Here is a 20419-nt window from a genome sequence, read left to right as displayed (position 1 = left end):
TAGATCTGACTTTATAGTCCACGTTGCCTTGGAATCCTGTTCTAAAATTTATCTTCATGAATGAAGTAGAGGGGGAAGGGGAGAATGCTTAAACTATCATCTCTTTCTTTCCAAATGAAGATAAATATGGGAGTGATCCACTTGATGTGCGCTTCTGATTTCACTCTCAGCGGCCTGTTTGTTGCAGCCGTGTAAAGTCTTGATATGAGAATTCCTATTTAATATCATCAGCATTTGATTGACAACCTGTTTTCCTCATTTTTTCAGTGCTGTCATTCTCGGAGCGGCATTTGCTGGTGTAATAGCAAGATGATCTGTGTCTTTGCTTGGAAGGGAGTGACTGTTGGAAACCTCTGCCCGTGTCCCCCTCCGCCGCTGGGCAATTTATGTCATCCCTAACCCACCAAGATAAATGCTGCGTCTCAATCCTGATTTTTATGAGGCCACTCTATCTCTGTAACTGGCCTTCCATAAATGAGATATTGCCAAATTATATGCTTTCAGTAGATTTTTTCTCTGTTACATTTTGAGAATCCTTCTTATTCTGATAAATGCGGAAACTGTATGGCACTATTCATTTTTCCATGTGGTTTTACTGCTGTTTAGAAATCTGCTATTTAAAATTCCAGCCGTACTGGGAAACAATAGACATGTAAAAGTTATTTTTTTTAAAAAAAAATCTACCTTTTAATCAGTACCAAGGTATGTGTGGCATTCAGAGTGTTCTGTCTACAGTTCTGAAAAAAATTTCCAGCCTCGTACCCCAGGTGCATGCAGCAAGGGCTGGTTTGTGCTATCCTATACAACTAGACTACTTCAAGATGTTAAGTTGTTGAATGTTTCCTTGTGGGAAATTTATTGCCTATGGAAAATTTACATGTAAGGGATCAACTTAGCCTTCTCCCCAGTCTTCTTTGTGCAGGTTTTATTTTTTTGTCTGAAAAGGTCCACCCTCTTCTTCCACACAAGCTCATCTCATCTGCTGTTAGCCCTTTCTCTCCCCTTATCCTGTTTTTGACATGAAGTCAGTCTTCTTCAAACCAGTTTCTAAGGCCACCTCATCTTGCCTGCATGGACTTCCCTCAACGAGGCATCCCCAAAACCATCTTCAGTCACACCTTCCGTCATTGTCCTGGATCGCCTCTTGACTTTTGGTTTCTCTGCGGGCAAAAGGGCTAACAGGTTCTGTGCAGTAATTGAGAATATTGCTGTGCAGTAGGGGATTTGTGGCTCATCCTCAAGTACTGATGTAATTGTGGAGTAAGTATATAATAAGAATTTTCCTACTAGACTAATTAACTTGCATAAATGCAGTCAGAGGTACCCAAGAACAGTGGCTGGACCCCTATGGCCGGTAAACTGCTATCAGATGAGCAGTTTCTGACCTCTTCATGTTTTATTTTTTGCCCCCAGATGACCGGAAAGAGCACCATTTGACTTCTAACAGACGAATCAGTTGTGACTGAGGGCAGCCAGGAGAGTAACTTCCCTTTCTTCTCCCCCCACCCCACTCATTGTTAAAAGCACTCAGGAAAAAAAGGTTCTTCAAGTGTTTCTCCCCAATCCTCTTAGGCAAGAGCTCTTATATTGTGACTTGATTGCCCTTGGGAAGATGGAAGACTTCCCTGTTTCTCTGTACTATATTCATTCTCTCCTTCTCTGGGAGAATCTCTTTGCAAAATCATCTTCACCATATTTGTGAAGATAACTTTACTCCACTTCCATGAGTAGCAGGATCTTACTCTGCCACTCTGTCTTGAGTTTTTACTGTGCCTTACACTCTATCAGTTGCTCTCAGCATTCGTTTTAACTTTTATTGCTGTTTTTAGATGGGTTGCTTTTGGTATCTATTTTACTGTTAAGCCTCCTTAGGTGGTTTTTGGAGCAGAAAGGTAGGTATAAACTGTCTAAATTAACTGGAAGACTAGCTAAACTGGTATTACCCTGATTGGGATGGATAGGTGTTCTGGAAAAGAATTTTCTAACTAAAACCCTGTTTCTCTTTTGCAGAAAAATACGTTTATTTGAAGTATAAATCTCCCAAGAGTAAGATTTGCCATTTCACAACAATGTCCTCTTCAGTAAGGAACATCTGGCCAAAACTGAATAATGTACAAACACACAGCAAGGCTTGATTTGAGTCCAGTAGCACCTTAAAAAACAAGATTTTTTTCCAGGGCAGAAGCTTTCCAGAGTCAGGTTCCCTTCATCAGATACACCTGAAACTAACAGCAAGGCTTGTTGCTCAGAGTTAGGATCCAGCCCCAATCCCATGCAAAGAGTAGTAGATGTTAGAGCAGTCACTTCTCCCCTTAGAGTATCTTTTATGGCTGAAACGAAAAGGACACTCCTAAGTGTTAATTTCAGCAATTCACGGGAAAGATCTCCTGTGCAAAGCAATTGAAATGAAATGGAACTATGCAAAGACATGGCTGTGACTTCTAGTGTTTGCATCTTTGATCCTATGAATGTGAGTTGTAACTGTACCATGTAATGAATCTCTCTTCTAACTGGATGTTGGATTTTCGCCCAAGCGCTGGTGCAGTTCACATGTTGTTGCATTATACCCAAGACCAGTTCCTGTATGTTACTAGCATAGGTAACGCAGTTCAGATGCACATTGAAGACAGATCAGATTTGGCTTTTGGATGTTGCCTGAGATTAGCACTGAACAGTGATGTGGGTTTTCTAGGAGAAAAAAAATTCAATTCAATTTAAATAGCTAACTTAAAGGCTTAAATAATGTTCACAAAAATTAATGTTAGCAAAAGAAGGCAAATATACCATGTACAAGCACTGGAGATTGCTCATGCTTCACATCCTACATTTAGTCCATTTAACATGATTGGTTTGCAGCATAACAAGCAATAAATAAACTAGGTGGACAAATTTTCATGGAAAAATAGAGCACTAGGTCCAATTCTTTAATACTTAGCTGAAAACATAGTTGGGCCGAGTGTTAAAGAATTGGCCCCGGCACAACAGCATTGTGCCAGAAGTGACGTCATCAACTGAAGCGCATAACCATGCCCATTTCCTGGGCCTGCCTCCCTCTCGCTGATCCTCGGGGGATCAGCATGCAGAGGGCCCAGTCCCCGGGACATTGTCCACAGGCTACCTGTACGACGCGGTGAAAATACAGTTCTTTCCCCTCTCCATCTCTCCCCTCTTTCAGTCCCAACAGTGTCTTCCTCTCCTCTCTCGGGTGCAGCACAAAATCTTCCTCCTTACCTTCAAGTCCCCCTGGCCTTGCCCCCCTTTTTGTCCCAAAGTCTCTCTGGCTGTTCCACCCCGATCCTACCCCCAGCCCTCTCCTGCTCCCCCACATGTCTCGACCCTTTCTCAGCAGCTGCCCCTTAAGCCTGGAACTCCCTCCTAGTTATATTTGTTCTACATGATGCCACCTCTGTCCTCTTTCAGAACCTTCCTCAAAGCCCAGCTTTCCTACAAAGCCTTTGGTCCGATCCCTGAGCCCTTGTTCCTAACAGAAACTGACATTGACCCCTTGCAGCTGAACTGAACACATGATTTCCCCCTGATTTGCCCACATTTTCATTTCCCTCTCCTCCCTCTGTGACCTCCTTGGGGCAGGGAACTGTCTCTTTGATGGCAACAGTGGAAATACAAATAACAGTATTAACAGTGAGTGGGTATTGCAATTGGGGTCAAACTTGGCTAGGAAAGAAGTATTTGATATTTAGCATGTGGTCCATTTGATAAGCAGCAAACTCATGGGAGTTTTTGTACGTTCTTGGAAAAGAAAAATATTGATATTGAGTAAAAAATATTGACACATTCCAGGCTGTTTGTTCCTGCTTTCTAATCTCCTGCAGTGTATTTTTATAACAACCGTATTGACGAGCCTCTTTACCCAGCTCTCTCGGTTTAACTGAGCGGAGTCGATTTGCTACCACAGCTTCAAGTGGCTGTTACAGAACAAGCCAGACATCCTAATAAAGCTGTAAATGTGTTTGCTCAAACACGGTATTGATTTTACTTGGTGAGGGGGAAGCAAGTCCTTAGCGTGGTGTCAGGGTGGACGAGCTAAGCGGCAGCTTTTCATTGTTGTTTGTCATGGATGCACAAAGCTGGGAAGGAGGAAGAAATGCAAGAAAACGTAGCCCCTAAAATCAGCAAATTGTTCAGTGGGGCTGGGGGTGGGGGGTAGGTAGAAAGTAGTACTGTTATTAAACGTTACTGAAACTTTCTTCTCCTTGGCATTTATGTGCGAGACAAAGGTTGTTGCCTGTTTAATGTCCATCTCCAGAGCGAGGAAATGTTGAGGGGAAGAATGGGTTGGGGACAGCATTTTCTTCCTTTCTCTAGGACTCCAAGTGTAGCCAAGGCAGGCCCTCCCTTTTACATTGTCTGAAAGTTGAAATGTTAACTGTTATTCAATTATATAAACTAAATTAAAAAAATAAATAAATAAAAAGGCAGGCCCTCCTTGTCACCAGAAAACAAGCCCAGGAATAAAGAGGGGGAGCTTGAACACGGCTGTGCCCCTAATTTCCCCCCAAGATTAGAATGTGGGGTTGGGGGGGGGGTTATTAGTTTGTGCATAAATCAGGGTGGTGGAGAGAGGGGACTTGAGGCAGTAGGCAGGGGCAAGGATCAGGAACGAGAAATGGAAGTGTTGCAGGCAGCTGAAATAGACACTAGAAGTCTTGTCCAGTATTCCCTTTGACTCAGGAATCCTTACTCACTCCAGAATTTCCTATCTGAATCAGAGCAAAAGTTGTTCTGCTCCGGAATTCCGTTCTGCTCCGGAACTCCGGAACTAACCAGTCCAATTCCTATGGCATGACTATAGGGACCATCCTCTGTGTCTGTTCTTGGAACATGGCACATAGAGGCATGCCACCTCTAAGAGCAGTTCCCTGTGACTACCATGGCTTGTAGCAACAGAGAGCACTACCCTCCATGGATTTGTCTCATTCTGTTTTAAAGCATGTGCGTATCTGATGGCAGTGAATAACACAACCCAAAGGTTAATTACACTCTATGTTGCCCGTTCATTTTTCGCATTTAACTTTGCGATTTGGGGGACGCCATGGCTCAGTGGTTAGAGTATACCCTTTGCAGCAGCAAGTCCCTGGCATCTCCAATGAAAGGATGTCAGGGTCTTCAAAGGGCAGAGATCCTTCTCAAGTTACTCCAGTATGCCTAGGCACAGCCATCAAACAGATGTATGAAAGTTGTATGATAGATAGTTGTGACTGTATGGTAGCTGTGGCTGTTAGGGTTGCCAGGTCCCCCCAGCCCCGGGTGGGAGGCTTGAGGCCTGGCACCTACCTTCCCTTCTACTCTTTGCGTGCGCACTCCTGGCCTGCACAATAACGTCACTTCTGGGAAGTGACGTCATTGTGCAGGCCCTGGGAGCGCTCCTGTGCTCCACAGGGGGTTGATTTGGGCCAGATCAGACCGCTGGGGAGCATGGGAGTGCTGCTGCACTCTGCAGGGGCCTGGTTCGGGCCGATTTGGGCCCAGTCCAGGCCCAATCTGGGCAGCTGTGGTGGGCGGGAGTGTGTTGTGCTGCCCGGGAGCACACCCAGGAGATGTGTTCCCCTGCCTTTCCCTCCACTGGCCAGGTAAGCGGGGGCAGGGGGTGGAGGGTGGGTGCAGGGGACTGGCAACCCTAGTGGCTGTAAATGTAATGATATCCCCCCCCCGCCGCCCCAAATGCTCAGAATGATCTCTCTTTCCTTGAGTTTTCCATGAACGGGCGGGAGGGCTTTTCTTTTGGATCATGTGCAAAAGACCAGTCCCTACTCATCTCTGCTGTGGTTTGACATGTGCAAAGAACTGAAAGCCTGGGAGGGCCTCCTCTTTCACTCTAAGATGGACTTTGGAAAATATCACTGCAATGTGGGTCTGTCACATTACCTCCTGACGACATCAGTGCTTGTTGTAAAATGACTCCCTTGCTTCACACCACCTTGGGGGTCCCTATTTCTGTGGAAAGGCAGCATAGAAATGTTTATATGGGGAAGTCCAAAGTAGTGAGAGATTCTCAAGCCTGACCCTCCTCTGCCCAGTTTTCTGCGAATACCCAGAGACCTGGAGGAGGGTTGGCCACCCAGCAAGCTTCCATATCAGAGAGGGGATTCAAACTTAGGTCTACCAGATCCTAGTTTGACGCTCTTAACTGCTGCACCATGTTGGCTCTCTGTGATCCCAAAAGTAGCTCCATTTACTTCAATGGGGTTTACACAGAAAGTGCATGTTCAATGTTGTATCTCAGCTCCAATGATATAAAATTAGGTGCCAATTTTCATCCGTAGTAATATTAATATAATAAATTTTCATTTAGAGTAGCTAGTCTTTGGATTGATAAAGACAAGTCTGCCATGGTTCTTGGCTGCTGTGAGTACCATCTGTTACAGAATGAAATCAGAGAACTTGCTTCATGTTGATGTTTGTCTGTTTGTTCTCTGATAGTAATCGTAGGTCGTCTGGTACGAATTCTGGGTTTTTGCTTTGCAGACTGACTTAATTGCACTTGACCAACCTGGGGGGCATCACATCAGCCATGCCCACAGGTCTGAAGACTTCCAGAAATCATAACACCATTCACAAAAAGCTAGGAGCGAAACCTATGCAGATGTCCCATGGCTGGCTATTGTGAGCAGCTGTCTCCACCCAACATGGCGGGAACTGCCAGTAAGACCATAACAAGTTGGCAGCGGCGTGTTCCTGTTTAGAATATTGCCTCTCTTTTTAGGAAAAAAAATGCAGTACACGTTGTGCAGCTAGAATTTTTCAGGGATCTTTTACGAAGAACATAAAATTAAAGCTTCATTTCATGAAACAATTTGGATTTTTCTTAATATATTAACATCCTTTTGAGGAAACAGAATGAAGGTTACGGAATCTGTTAAATAACACATAATTTGGAAGAAGGTTTTATTCATTGAATTTGACAGCCAACGGCATGCCCTCTCGCTCTCTCTTTTCTTGTTAAAATCTCATTTATTTGGCTTAGGGTTTTGATCTGAACTTTTTAAAATGCAAAACATCATGTTAATCATTTATGTAGAATATTTTTGATGTATATACATATACATACATACACACACATACACACACACACACACACACACAGGGCTTTTTTTCTGGGAAAAGAGGTGGTGGAACTCAGTGGGTTGCCCTCAGAGAAAATGGTCACATGGCTGGTGGCCCCACCCCCTGATCTCCAGACAGAGGGGAGTTTAGATTGCCCTCCGTGCCGCTTGGCGACGCAGAGGGCAATCTAAACTCCCCTCTGTCTGGAGATCAGGGGGCGGGGCCACCAGCCATGTGACCATTTTCATGAGGTTCCGGAACTCCGTTCCCCTGCATTCCCCCTGAAAAAAAGCCCTGCACACACATATATATAATGCATGTATATATATTATATATATAATGTGTGTGTATATGTAACTTGTACAAATTATATAATGTGTGTGTATGTGTAAAACTTGTACAAATGTCTTCATAATCTTTCATGTAATAGATCCTTTTCTTCCTGTTCTGCAGGCAAAAAAATGATAGCGTCTATAGCCACCACCAATTGAGTTCACAAAAGAGAAGAGATTGAACGTTGGATCTTGTAGATCCAGTTGCAATAATCTCATGCTTTATTGGATTGCTTGAATTAATTATAATAGTAGCATTTGCAGAATGTTTTTGAACATTCAGAGAGCTTCAGCGTTATCTTAATATAAACATATGAAATCCTACCACTACATGGCAGGAGCCAGGCAGGGACTGAATGGCTTGACTAAAACTGCCTGGTGAGTTGGCAAGATTTGAACCAGAAACATAGTCTCTTAGGCACTGCACTATAATTCTGTGTATGACAGTTTCCCACCAGTATTATCCATTCTTTTAACAATATCATCGGTTTTGGCATACTAGAAAAGTTGCAATAGTACATTAAGGATTGGAATGATGACTTATTTGCAAGTGGTGTCAAGTTAGCCACGATGCTGCTCTTGTAGCTAGAGGCTCAGACTCTGCAGTATAAATGAGATATTTCTCAGAGTATTGCCTGAGCAGCAGTTGAATTAACCCTGACCCAAAGTGCTTTGACTGAGCACCGTGTCATGTAATCCCTCCTGGGCTGGACTCAACCTCAGGAACAGATTCCTCAGAGGATGAACAGGACAATCCAGGGGCAACCCTAAGGGAAGACCAGGTGGCTCAGGGGACAACCAACACCGCAGGTCCCCTTCTAGACCCAGAAATTTTTCCAGACGAGAGTCCCTGAATCCCAAGGCCTCAGTCAAAGGACCTGCTGTAGATAGGGTTGTCAAACCCCCACTGGGGGTGGGGGATCCCCTGCCCTGAGCTCCCATTGCTCACTGGTATTCCAAGTGGCAGCATTTTTTAAACAGTAGCATCACATGTGTAACATCACTTCCAAGAAAAACCCAGAAGTTACGTTGAGTAACTCTAGGACTCACCAAAAACTGTACAGTAACCATAGAGTCTCATTGGATTTCTAGAGCTACCTGCCATCACTTCCAAGTTTACCTTGGAAATGATGTCATTAAACTCACACTGCTGCCCCCAACTCTCCTGCTGTTTGCCAGGCTTGGCCTGACAACCCTAGCTTCAGACAATGCAGTCAACATGCCAGACCCCAGAGTAGCCAGCTCCCTACCTTGTAGTGCCTGATCCCAGGCTTCCAGTTCCCAGGTTCTCTCATCTGGTTGAGAGTGACAGGGAAGCACCTCATCGACACCAAAGTGCTAGGCTGGCAAGGCAACCCATGTTCCAACTACTAAGTCAGATCACTGGCTAAATGCATATAGTGCTTTGCAGGATCAGGGCTCAATCAAACTCTGATCAAATAAAGACCAGGAACAGATGGGGCTTTTTGATCTCCAGATCTTTCAGCCCTGGGCTAAACAGAGATCCCTGCTTGTTCAACCAGTTTGTATGGCTAGCATGCTTCTAGCTACCTATTACCCGGAGCCCAGCACCCAGCTACTGACTTCAGTTCTCTTTAGAGGAATGGCATGGCCTCCAGCTACTAGCATGGCTTCCTTTGACTGTGTCATGGATATGACTAGAACTCGAACAATTGCTGGATATGATGACGAAAATTGTTCAAGACGCCTGAGCACACAGAAACAGGGCTAGTCTGGTCCCATAACTAGATAGACCACAAAGGGCCTAGAGGTCTAGAATAAAACAGCCTTGGAGAGGGGCATAAAACAATAGTTACTCAGTTGTATTGTAGAAAAGAGCCAAACTACAAGCGATGAATGACACAGGTTGGACACTTGTCAGCTTCCCTCAAGTTTTGGCGGGAAATGTAGGCAGCTTGGCAGAATGTTGGACAAGTGACAGTTGAAAAGTCCATTGGACAGAAGTTGGAGAGCCGAGCTGCAAGACCAGGACACCTACATTTCCCATCAAAACTTGAAGGAAGCTGACAAGTGTCCAACCTGTGTCAGGCGTCACTTGTAGCTTGGCTCTTAGTCTTCTAGGTGCTACTGGAGTCTTGCTCTTTTCTACTGCTAAAGACAGACTAACACAGCTACCCATCTTGATCTATCTCCACAATTGTATTGCCACGTGTAGATTAGAAGCCATCTAACTCATACTAATGCATACAATGTCCCAAGGCCCAGATGCAGGGATTATCTGAGAATGGCAGGAATGTCTGACTTTATAGAAGCTGGCAGTATTAGAGACATAGGCCGTCGTCACACGGGCTTTTATTTAGCGCTAAAATGGCACTGTTTCCCGGCAAACACCCACCTTATTCCAACACTGTAGCGATTTTCTCTCTTCTGCTTTGTGCTTGATAGTCGTGCTATTTTGTGCCTCAGTGTGAATGCCTCACATCGATGTATTTCGCCTCGCAACGCCCTATGCCCTCCCTTCAATCCCAGAATCCATTTCTTCCTGCGACTCCCCTTTTTTAAATTTAATTATGTCCTTATAACGACATAACACAATGCAAACTTTCTGCTGAAGTAAAAATGACTCAATCACCATGGCAGAGTCTTCAGCGATGGGGATCACGTCAGACAGGGAGTTTTCTGCGGGCAAAGGGCTATTTATATCATTTCAAAGTTGGAAAAACAAAAAGGTCATAATGTTTTGCTCTAACGGAATGTTTATATGCTGTTATTCCGTTATAGCGGAATTAAACGCCAAAATAATTTTAAAAAGGGGGGGAGGAGCTGCTTCTGCGCGGTTAGAGAGAACAGAACAGAGTGCTTCGGTGTGGACAGCTGGTGGCGCGAAGAGCCGTTAGGTGACCCAAAGAAACGTTACTGTGCCGATAACAGGTAGGACGCTATATGCTGTAAATTTAACGGAAGAGATGCCTGTGTGACGACAGCCACACTGGTGAAGGGCCAAAAGATATTTAGATGTATGAGAAATTTGTAATCCCTAATTCTACATAGACTCGGTTAACACAAAAAGTAACAAGAATGAACTAGCTATTGTTTTATGTTTCAAGAAAATGTTTCAAATATGGATAATACTGTATGGTGTATGAAATCGTCAGGTAATAGTTAGCCAAGAATTTGAGTTTCTGAAACAGCTATCGTCAAGAAAAGGCTCTGAAACGCTATAAATAAACTGATAGCAAACGTCTTCTTTGGGGAGGCTCCTTGCCTGTGACCTTCGTATCTTTGGTAAGATTCTTTTTTGGACTTATGTAAATGCTGTACTTTAACGATCTATGTAGTTGGATGGTATGATTTCGTGTTGATTCAGTGGATATCAAGAATTCTGAATAATTATTTTGTAATAATAAAAGCTTAAAAGAGACTCCATCAGTGTATACTTGTGTACTAGATCCGGTAAGGAACCAAAAACGTTATCTGCGGTGTACCTCTGGCCAGGAGTTAAATGATTTGCTGTAGGAAAGCTAATGAGACGCTCGGGACTTCTTAACTGCATGCCTATATCTGAATTAAGTCTGACCAGAGTCCTCCAGAACAACTGCTTCAGGTGCTTGCTGTTAGACCCAGAACAGATGGGTTATTAAACTGATCCAGAAAAGTGACAGACGGTAACTTGGAGCGTGTTCTCCGTGGCTCTGAGAGCACTGCCTACCTGCTACCTGGCAATGCTTCCCTTTCCTTTCCCCCTGTGTGTTCTGCGCAGCTGAGTCAGAGTACAAAAGAAGCTGATAATAGCAGGTGATTATATCCGGTGACCTAACTCATATGTTCCTGTCAGTCCAGACACTCTGGTTCAGGGCTGATTCAATTGCAATCTTATCTCGTCTTGTCCTTAAAGGACTAAAAGTATCATGATCGTGAGCCTCCGACCACGATGGCAGCCGTGCCCTTTGCTTCAGCAGTGGGTAGCCAGGGCTTGCAAGCATGTCATCTTGATGGCTACATCTTGCATTCCAAACGGAAAAAAATATTTTAAGGACTTGGGTCCTGGAAGGCTTTCAGCAATTATAATGCAAGTGTGCTCCGCAGAGAGCGCATTGCAGTTTTTAATAATAGCACGAGACAGTGTTGGTAGGTGCCTCTGGAAGGTTGCTCCTCCAGTGCTGGACCTAATTCTTGGGGTATATGTGCATGATAAACGTTGCCAAATGCGTACTGGTTTAACAGCCGTGGCTTCTCCAAAGAGTCTCGAAAATGATAGTTTGATGTTACTGAGAAGTCTTCGTTTCAAATCCCTCATTGTCCCAAGCACAATTCCTAGGGGTCCTAAGGAAGGGGGTCTGATGTGAAACCAGCTTAGCTACATTTTTGTAGTGGATGCCTGGAGTTCTCTTGGGAATGTGATCAGACTTTAAAAGTCTGATCACATGGAGGAGTTTTGTTTTCAAGTATAATGATCAATGGTTGTTGTGGGTTTTCCGGGCTGTATTGCCGTGGTCTTGGCATTGTAGTTCCTGACGTTTCGCCAGCAGCTGTGGCTGGCATCTTCAGAGGTGTAGCACCAAAATGATCAATAATTGGTTTTTGTACTCTGTAAGATCTTCCTGGTCACTTGCTATTGTTGTACATGTTCTTTCACATGGGCCAATCTGGAACAGAAAAACACTCTTTTAATCGTTTTATAACCCACCCATTTGGACTCGTGCAAAACTCACTGTGTGTTGGGAGGTCAGCCTAATACATTCTAGGCACACTGACTGAGAAATAGCTGTGTTTAACGGCCTAATTTTCGTATACATACAGACGCTACCAGCTTTTGGTTCTAAGCACCAAAAAGCTCACCAGACAGTTCGGTTTTAATGACTGATGTTCTTTTTGCAGCCTGGGAAATGTCCTGTAGGAACACATGTTAACTTAATGGATGGCAAGTTACTTTCATCCTGCTGTTGAGAAGCCTCTTGGTTTTTAGCCAGCCTTTTTGAAAGTGTGTCTGTACTCAGGAAGTGGAATGTGCACTATGAGGTGCTGGACAGCCCTTAGGCAGAGGGTTGTGCATAGTGGAGATTTTTGTGGTGTTTACCCCCAAAGTATTTTCCATCTGTCCAGGGAATTCTTTGTTCTCCTCCATCTGAGGTCTGAAAGTTTTCCAGGGAAACCAGCTGTCTTTGCTAGACTCCTTGTATCAAGCATGTCTGTGAAAACCTCACCAAACTCTGACTTGAGTTGCTTAAATACTTACTTGGAATCCAACAGCAAAATTGCAGCCCCCCCAAAAAAGTTTTCCACTCCCATGCCTTTGAGTTTTGGGGGGCTGCAGAATTTTTTAAACCAGAGCTGCCAAGAACGACCACGTGCCCCAGACAAAGACTCCCTTATAGCCCCCCCTCACACCATTCAATCCCACCAGCAACCCAACCATTGTATGAAAGCAAGTAACTTGATGGGTGATGAAGGGGCACTAAAATGTTGTAGCCCATAGTCCATCCCCCCGACCTGTTTTACACCACATTTACAGAAGCCAAAATGTTTAATTAACAAAACCAAGCATTTGTGCTTTGGATAGGTTTGGTAAAGTTTCTGATGACTCAATTGGTTCCAGAGATCCCACTTCTGTTTCCAATGCTGTGGACTATTTGAAGTAAGAGTAGATGAAAATCCCCCTGAGCTGGTGCAGAGTGCTTCTCTCTCAGCACTGAATGCCCACAGAGGGTTTTTAATCAGAGGGCGGTATCATTCATCAGACCTGCATCCTGACATCTCTCTTCTTCACAAATTAGGTATTGAACTTGAGTGTTCTTTAAAATGCATATACAAGATCATGTAGTAAGTAATAGTTCCACACACAATCCTCTTTGCAGCAGAGGTAGAGCTAGAATACCAAAGCCTTAAATCTTACTGATGGGACCATGCAGTTCCAAGTTCATAACTGCTAACACATCAGAGGCAATTAAGTTTTAACTATTTATTTAGGAAACTTACACGCCATCTCTCCAGAGCCCTGCTCAAGGTGACTAAGAGCCAGTCTGGTGTAGAGGTTAGAGAATCAGACGACTAGGATTTGGGAGACCCAGGTTTGAATCCCTGTTCTGTCGTGGAAGCTCACTGGGTGACTTTGGGCCAGTAACATTATCTCAGCCTAACCTACCTCACAGGGTTGTTGTGAAGATGCAGTGGAAAAGAGGAGAATGATGTCAGGTGCTTTTTATCTCCATTGAGAAGAAACTGTTTTATATGAAGTTGTGTCAAGTGCTGTCAAGTCATAGCCAACTTATGGCAACTCCTGTTGGGGTTTTGAAGGCAAGAAAATAAGAAACTAACAGGAGGTTTGCCACCAGCTACCTCTGCATAGCAATTCTGATCTTCTGTGTAAGTCTCCCATCCAATTACTAACCAAGGCTGACGCTTCTTAGCTTCTAAGATCTGACAAGATGTGGCTTTCCCGGGCTATCCAACTCAGGACATAAATGAAGTTAGTTAGCAAATACCTAAATGTGTGAAGAAGAGAGTACATGTTAGAGCAACATTTGCTTGTACACACCATTAGGGTTTTTGTCATTGGTGATGATTGGGTTGGATCCTATGAAAAAGATCTTTGCATACAAGAGGAGCCATTTTTGCCAGTACTGCCCTCCCGTGGCAGTCCCCCAATTTCCACTTGTGGTCCCCCAGGAGCAGCTTTGGGGGGGCATTTCCATCTGGGGGGAATTTCATTACCATAACCTGGAAATCTTGTGCACAGAAATTTTAGATCCAACCCACTGTTTTGTGGAATTCTGCCAAATTTCATAGTGCATATATTCCATACAATCTTTCATCAGGATAAAGGCTACCAGGCCTAAGCCAGGATTCTGCACACCCTAGCTTTGCAGAGCAGCCCCAGGAATAACAGGATGAGGCCTCCCCCAAACCTGGTAAAAAGTTTACTGAGCACACTTTTGAGGGGAATGAGGTGGAGTTGCCACTTACGTCTTCAGGTGGGACTCAACTCTATCAGAATAAAATCTGCCCTGGTCGGTGTGGTGATGGTTGGCAGTAAAGATACAATTGGAATGGCCAGTTCTCATTTCATTTTGAAATATGCAGGCCAAATTAGATGTATGTTTGTGATCCGTTACTCAATATGTTGCTTTCTTGGGTTTGTCAACTTTTGCCAGATGCATGAGTGCCAACTGATAGCATTGTCGTCTTTCCTCATGTATCTTCTTAGAGTGCCTGCTAAAGAACCTCAAAACGTGCTCAAGTCCATTAATCATGGCCTGACTTTGAGAACCCTGGTGGGGGATACCCAATATTGATTTGTTGTTTGAAATATTTACATGCTGTCTTTCTGACCACCCATGGGAATATTCTTCCCCATTTTCAATCGTAACGCTTGTCTGGCTATTGTGGCCTGCCAGACTTTGGCTTCAAAAACACCATTGGATGTATACATCTGTTACTTTAGAAGCTGCTGCCTTGGAAGCTAAAGTGGCGCCCGTCTTTTTCTGAACATGCACATACGCACAAACACACACACACACACCTTTTAAAATCTAATGAATGGCAAGATTTGCCCTCTGCTTTTCTGCAGTGTTGGCTCTTGATTTTCACTTTCAGTCCCTGTACCCCCAATTTTCCATTTGCTGACTTGAAAATTTTGCATTTTAAAAAAATAAATGATCATTTCATTTATTTATTTGACCATGGTAGCCCCTTGCATTGTTCTTTAATTCAGAACTGAGCAACCTGCCTGGAGTTATTGATGAGACACCTACAGTAAAGTGCGTGTGTTACCTTCAAAATTCACAGCACCCAGCTTAATAAAAACATGTCAAAGCCAGTCAAGTGGCAGGTATGAAGTTGCTCGCTTGGAGGTGATAAACAGCCTTTTCTGTCAGAAATGCTGGGAAGCAGAAAGGGCCTGAGTGCACCATGGGCTTGAACGGTATTATGCAATTGAGAGAGCCCCCATTCGCCATGGGGTAGGGTGCCTGGACCTTTCGGTTAGCACCTTCCCTCCCTGCGAGAAAGAGTTGGTCAGACATGTTCCCACATGTTTTTCAGTGCTCTCAACAGTAATGCTCTCCTTCCCTCTCATCCCTCCAGGTTTCCTCTCTCAACTCGTGTATGACCGGCCGCTGACGGAGTGTATCCGTGCCGGACACTATGCCGCCAGTGTGATCATAAAGCGTTCTGGCTGTACCTTCCCAGAGAAGCCTGACTTCCACTGATATTAGGCCACCCAAGGGATCAAGAAGAGGCCTCTCTGCCTCGTCCGCATTCTCCCCCTTCCTAGTTATCCTGCATTGAGGCTTCTGTACTTCTATTCACATTTATCTTTCACGAATCTCTGTGCTGATGGCCCTTTCCCTCTTCCAGACAAAACAGTGACTTGCATGTGTTAAATTAGAGGTCGCACTACCAGGTGATGCTCCATTCACCCCCCGCCCCTGTACTTTGTATTCCTCCCCCCACCCCTGAACAGTTTTCAGGAGTAGAAATATATGAAAAAATACCCCAGCTCTGGTCTAGCAATGCTCCGTAGTATATTCAGTCATGAGCAGTTTTTCTTGCCAAATCCAGGCGAGAAATAATTAAGTTTAATCGGTATAAGTTAATATTATACTAGTTTGAAAACCAGTGACATTTTTGCAAATTTGTATCCATATTTTCCCTCTGATTATCTTACATTCGCATACACGCTGGGCTCAGTCTTTCTTCCATTGCAGTAAATAGGAATTTGCCCATGAGCCTCATCTGAGGTCTTGTGGCCTGAAGGCATCTAACCAGCTTCATAAAATGTTGGCTGAGGCCTCACTGTGTGCATCTGTCAGGATGAGGCTCTTTGGTCTCTGTTCCCCTAGGGCAGAACCAGGATATTTTTGGAGTGTAAGCGGAGCCCAGAATAGGACACACTCTCTTGTCTTGGTGGACTTGAGGGTTGCATCTCAAAGGATACATGCTTGTGAAAATGAAGTACAGAAATAATCATGCAGGCGATCTCAGCAGGATATGCCAAAATGGAATCTTGGACTTCAACGCACAGTTTTAAGACAATGTATTTCGTATAAGTAAGAAATCTTCTCAATTTTATTTGTAGTACAGTATTCAAGGGAGATGTTCTGAAAATGCCATTCATTTACTTTAGTATGTAATTTGATACTGATAAATAAAACAATTGTGATACAGAAGTTCTCTGGCTTTTTCTTTGTGCAGCTTTCTCCTGAAAGGACAAGAGGTCAGTGAAAAACAATAAAAAGCACCAGACAGTCTTTGTAAGAGGGTTTGACCTTGGAATTGTCCTCGCTAAGGCTCACATTGACATTACAATGGGTCCTGTGATTGAGTCATTCAGTGTGGGTGTTGTAATTCACTGGGTGACACTGGGCCGTCCGTCTCTCTCAGCAGAACCAGAAGGCTGCAGCGATGTGGGTTTTCTGGGGGAAATTTGAATCAGACATTTTTCTGATTCAAATTTTTAAAAATTTAAACCTGGTGGAACTTTCTGTCCGTAGAAACCAGCAGGATTTACTGTCTTTCCGCTGGGCAATGTAAGACAGGGATGTTCCGCCAGGCATATGGTTTTTATTTATTTATTTATTTATTTGGACTTATATCCCGCCCTCCCCACAAATAGGCTCAGAGCGGCTCACATCATCATTAAAACACAATAAATTAATAGTCAACTTTAAAAACACTTGAAAACTTATATTAAGATTCTCCGGCGCCATTATACATAGGCTATTTTGGATACTAATAAAAGACCTACATAAGTCATAGCTGTGAGTAGAACACATAGCCGAGGGCAGTCATAGAAGAGGCAGCGATCTTAGATAGGATAAGAGGGGGCACCCACTGGTCCTCAACCAAAGGCCTGGCGGAACATCTCCGTTTTACAGAGGTGGTTGAGGTTGGGGCTGGTGAGCTCCTTTATGCCAATCTGCTGCTGAGCAGGGAATGTAGCCCTCCCGAGTGCCTGCTGACCCACCTAATGTGTACGCCATCACCCCTCCCATGGGATGTACTAGGTTGAGTTTGGTATATGGGTTGTTGTGAAGAACTGCTGCCTTCTTGCGCTGATGTTTATGTTTTAATGTATTTAAATGTGCTTAATGTATTTAACGTATTTTACTGTAATTTTATTTTGATGTTACCCGCTCTGGGCCCACTTGCGGGAAAAGCAGGTCATAAACGTAATAAAATAAATAATGTTAGCAAAAGAATGTAAATAGGCCTCGTACAAGCCTGGCCCATGAACAAGCCCTGGTGTTTGCCCATGCTGCATATCCCACATTTAGCCTGTCTAACGTGACTGATTTTCAGCACAACAGCCCCCCTGACATCTATAAAACTATATTTACACATGGGGGAAGAAATTTTTCCACAGACAAATACAGCATCAGAAAATGTTCCACCCCACATCACTGCAGGGCTGTTGTGAGGATAAAACAGGGGAGACTATATAAGCCATGCCAAGCTCATTGATGCTGCTCAAGGCACATAGAGATATAGACGAACATCATTCAGTGGGAACCGCCGCCGCCCCCCAGAAGAGCCTTCATAGCGTAAGAAGAAAAGCTTTGTGAAGTGCAAGTTGAAGATGTAAGGCTGAGAAAATGTAAAATGGTTTGTTCCAACTTGCATTTGATATCGTGTGCCGCACTCTTTTTTTTTTTAAAGAGCCCTGGGGAGGGGTTATATGGTTTGCTCCTCTTCCATTTTATCCTTACAACAACACTTACAGTGTAATCCTAAACAGAATCACTCCATTCTAAGCCCGTTGAAATTAATCATTGTACTGTTAATGACTAGTTAGTTTTTAAGGTGTCACAAGACTCTTTGTTGTTTTGGCTGCAGCATCCACTATAGCCAGGGCTTTTTTTCTGGGAAAAGAGGTGGTGGAACTCAGTGGGTTGCCCTCAGAGAAAATGGTCACATGGCTGGTGGCCCCGCCAACTGATCTCCAGACAGAGGGGAGTTCAGATTGCCCTCCGCGCCAGTGATGCCCTGACTATAACACAGCTATTCCTCTGCAATCCGTGAGGTAGTTTAGGCAGGATGAATGTAACTGAACAAGCGTCGTGCCTGTAGGGGTCTGAATTGGGGCCTCCCCAGGCCCGGCAAACAACGGAAGAAGAGAAGGAGGGGAAGGCCCCCACAGACTCAACTCAAACAAACAGGAAAATACAGGGTCAAGTTACAAAGTAAAATATTAAAATATGTTCCAAATAGGTATTTATTATCAGTGTACATAATGTTCAAGTTAAAAACATAGGGCCTGAATAGCAGGCTACGTACATATGTTAAAAAGAGGTAAACCGTTCTCCGTACGCAGATGATGATACAGTCAAATGGCCAGCACTAAAACAGACCATGCGTCTTTCGCTCTTATCTCTTGTGTGATATAATACAGATTGTTGCCACAGGCCACGGATGGCTTCACATAGTAACTGCACTCACACAATGCTCTTCGTTTGATATCATATTCCAAGGCTTGGTTTCCTGTGTTCCTGGGTGTGTTTCATCAACCTACAGTTACAATCAAGTGGCCAGGGCCAGTCCAAAACCAGTCATTCCTCCGTGCAGCCTATATCCCCAGCATCCTTTCGTGCCATATGCTTGTGCAAAGCAACATATTTGCTCTGATTATCCTTAAGTATTAAGCGGCACCCCCATGAAGTAGTTCACAAACTCATTCATGATTTTATTGTGTTGCTTTCCCTTTCAACTCCAAATGGCATTCCCCCATGAGAATAGTTTTCACAGTATTTGACCTTGTAGTATTTAAGTCCCTCCCCATGTGCAGTTGCAGAATGTGACCTACGTCCAGGGCTGTATGGATTCTGCACTATACATATATATATATAGTTGATTCTGCAATCGACACACACACTTTGGCCTGCGTGAATTGATGCACATTTAGCAAGTATGCATACTCTTGCTTTCTCTTTGCATGACTGATTCCCAATTTTGAGTCATTCTGCTTTTGCCTAATTACATGAGGGGGCTTTTCAGGACATGAAGCCCCCACTCTCTGAAATCTTAGCAAGCTTCTTAGACTAACATTTTGTCTCCCAAGTTTGCTAAACAAAAGAATTGATGGCCTCTTTCTCTAAAAGAGCTTGATAAAATTTCTGGTATGGGAAGGGGCGACCCGCTTCAGGACAGATGTAAGTAAACTCTGGAAATACCAGGGCTTTTTTTCAGCTGGAACGCAGTGGAACGGAGTTCTGGCACCTCTTGAAAATGGTCACATGGCCGGTGGCCCCGCCCCCTGATCTCCAGACAGAGAGGGGTTTAGATTGCCCTCCGTGCCGCTCCAGCACGGAGGGCAATCTAAACTCCCCTCTGTCTGGAGATCAGGGGGCGGGGCCACCGGCCCTGTGACCATTTTTGCCGCGAGTGATTTAAACTTTAAAAAACTCCCCCCTTGTTCCAGCTGACCCAAAGTGACATCATTGTGCGGTCCTGAGTTCCACCACTGAGTTCCACCACCGCTTTTCCCAGAAAAAAAGCCCTGTGAAATACTATAGTTGCCTGGAGGAGAAACACTTCCGACATAGGGAGACTTGGCACAGTTTATGCAAAGAGACATTCATCTCAGGAATGGTGCTGCTGACATGTGGGCAATTGCAAAGGAATCACCCTGCAAAAGACAGATAGCAGGCACCAGATCAAGAGCCTTAAGGCTTTGTGTGGCTGCTGTTCAAAGATATGTGATTGGCTGGTGGTTAAATATAGCTCCTGTGCAATAAACTTGAGACTCTAGTTGGGAAAGTAGGGCTGCTCCCCTTTCACTGGCAAGATTTCCAAGGTGTTGCAGATTATACAATTCGTTGGTCTGTACTAAAGATCAAAGGCTCTTAATTTGGGGCGCTGATTATTGCTGTCTGAGTGCCACACCGATTAAACAAAGACAAGCATGTGCTGCACAAAGGGTACATATTAGGGCCTGCCTCTATTGTTTTATTTTAAAGTTGCCTGCTTACTGCCTGAAGATAATGCATGCAGTATCAGATTTTGCAAGACACTCGTGCCTGTAGTGAGTGCTTCGTTCAAGCACCCCAAATGGCTTCCTAAGCATC

The 20419-nt window shown here is 44.1% G+C and overlaps 1 protein-coding gene across 2 annotated transcripts in view; it reads left to right on the top strand.

Moving 5' to 3' along the window:
- Positions 1-16525, top strand: part of ADK (adenosine kinase) — a 344703-nt gene extending 328178 nt beyond the window's left edge. For both annotated transcript variants that reach the window (XM_054983324.1, XM_054983323.1), the window contains exon 11: positions 15441-16525. In XM_054983324.1, the coding sequence (XP_054839299.1) occupies positions 15441-15565 (125 nt within the window). In that variant the 3' untranslated portion in view covers positions 15566-16525. The remainder of the gene's footprint in view (positions 1-15440) is intronic.
- The last annotated feature ends 3894 nt before the right edge of the window (positions 16526-20419 follow it).

This window comes from Eublepharis macularius, chromosome 6 (assembly GCF_028583425.1).
Source record: "Eublepharis macularius isolate TG4126 chromosome 6, MPM_Emac_v1.0, whole genome shotgun sequence".
Taxonomy (NCBI): Eukaryota; Metazoa; Chordata; class Lepidosauria; order Squamata; family Eublepharidae; genus Eublepharis; species Eublepharis macularius.
Note: the sequence above shows the minus strand (reverse complement) of the source record. Positions and strands in the feature narration are given on the sequence as shown.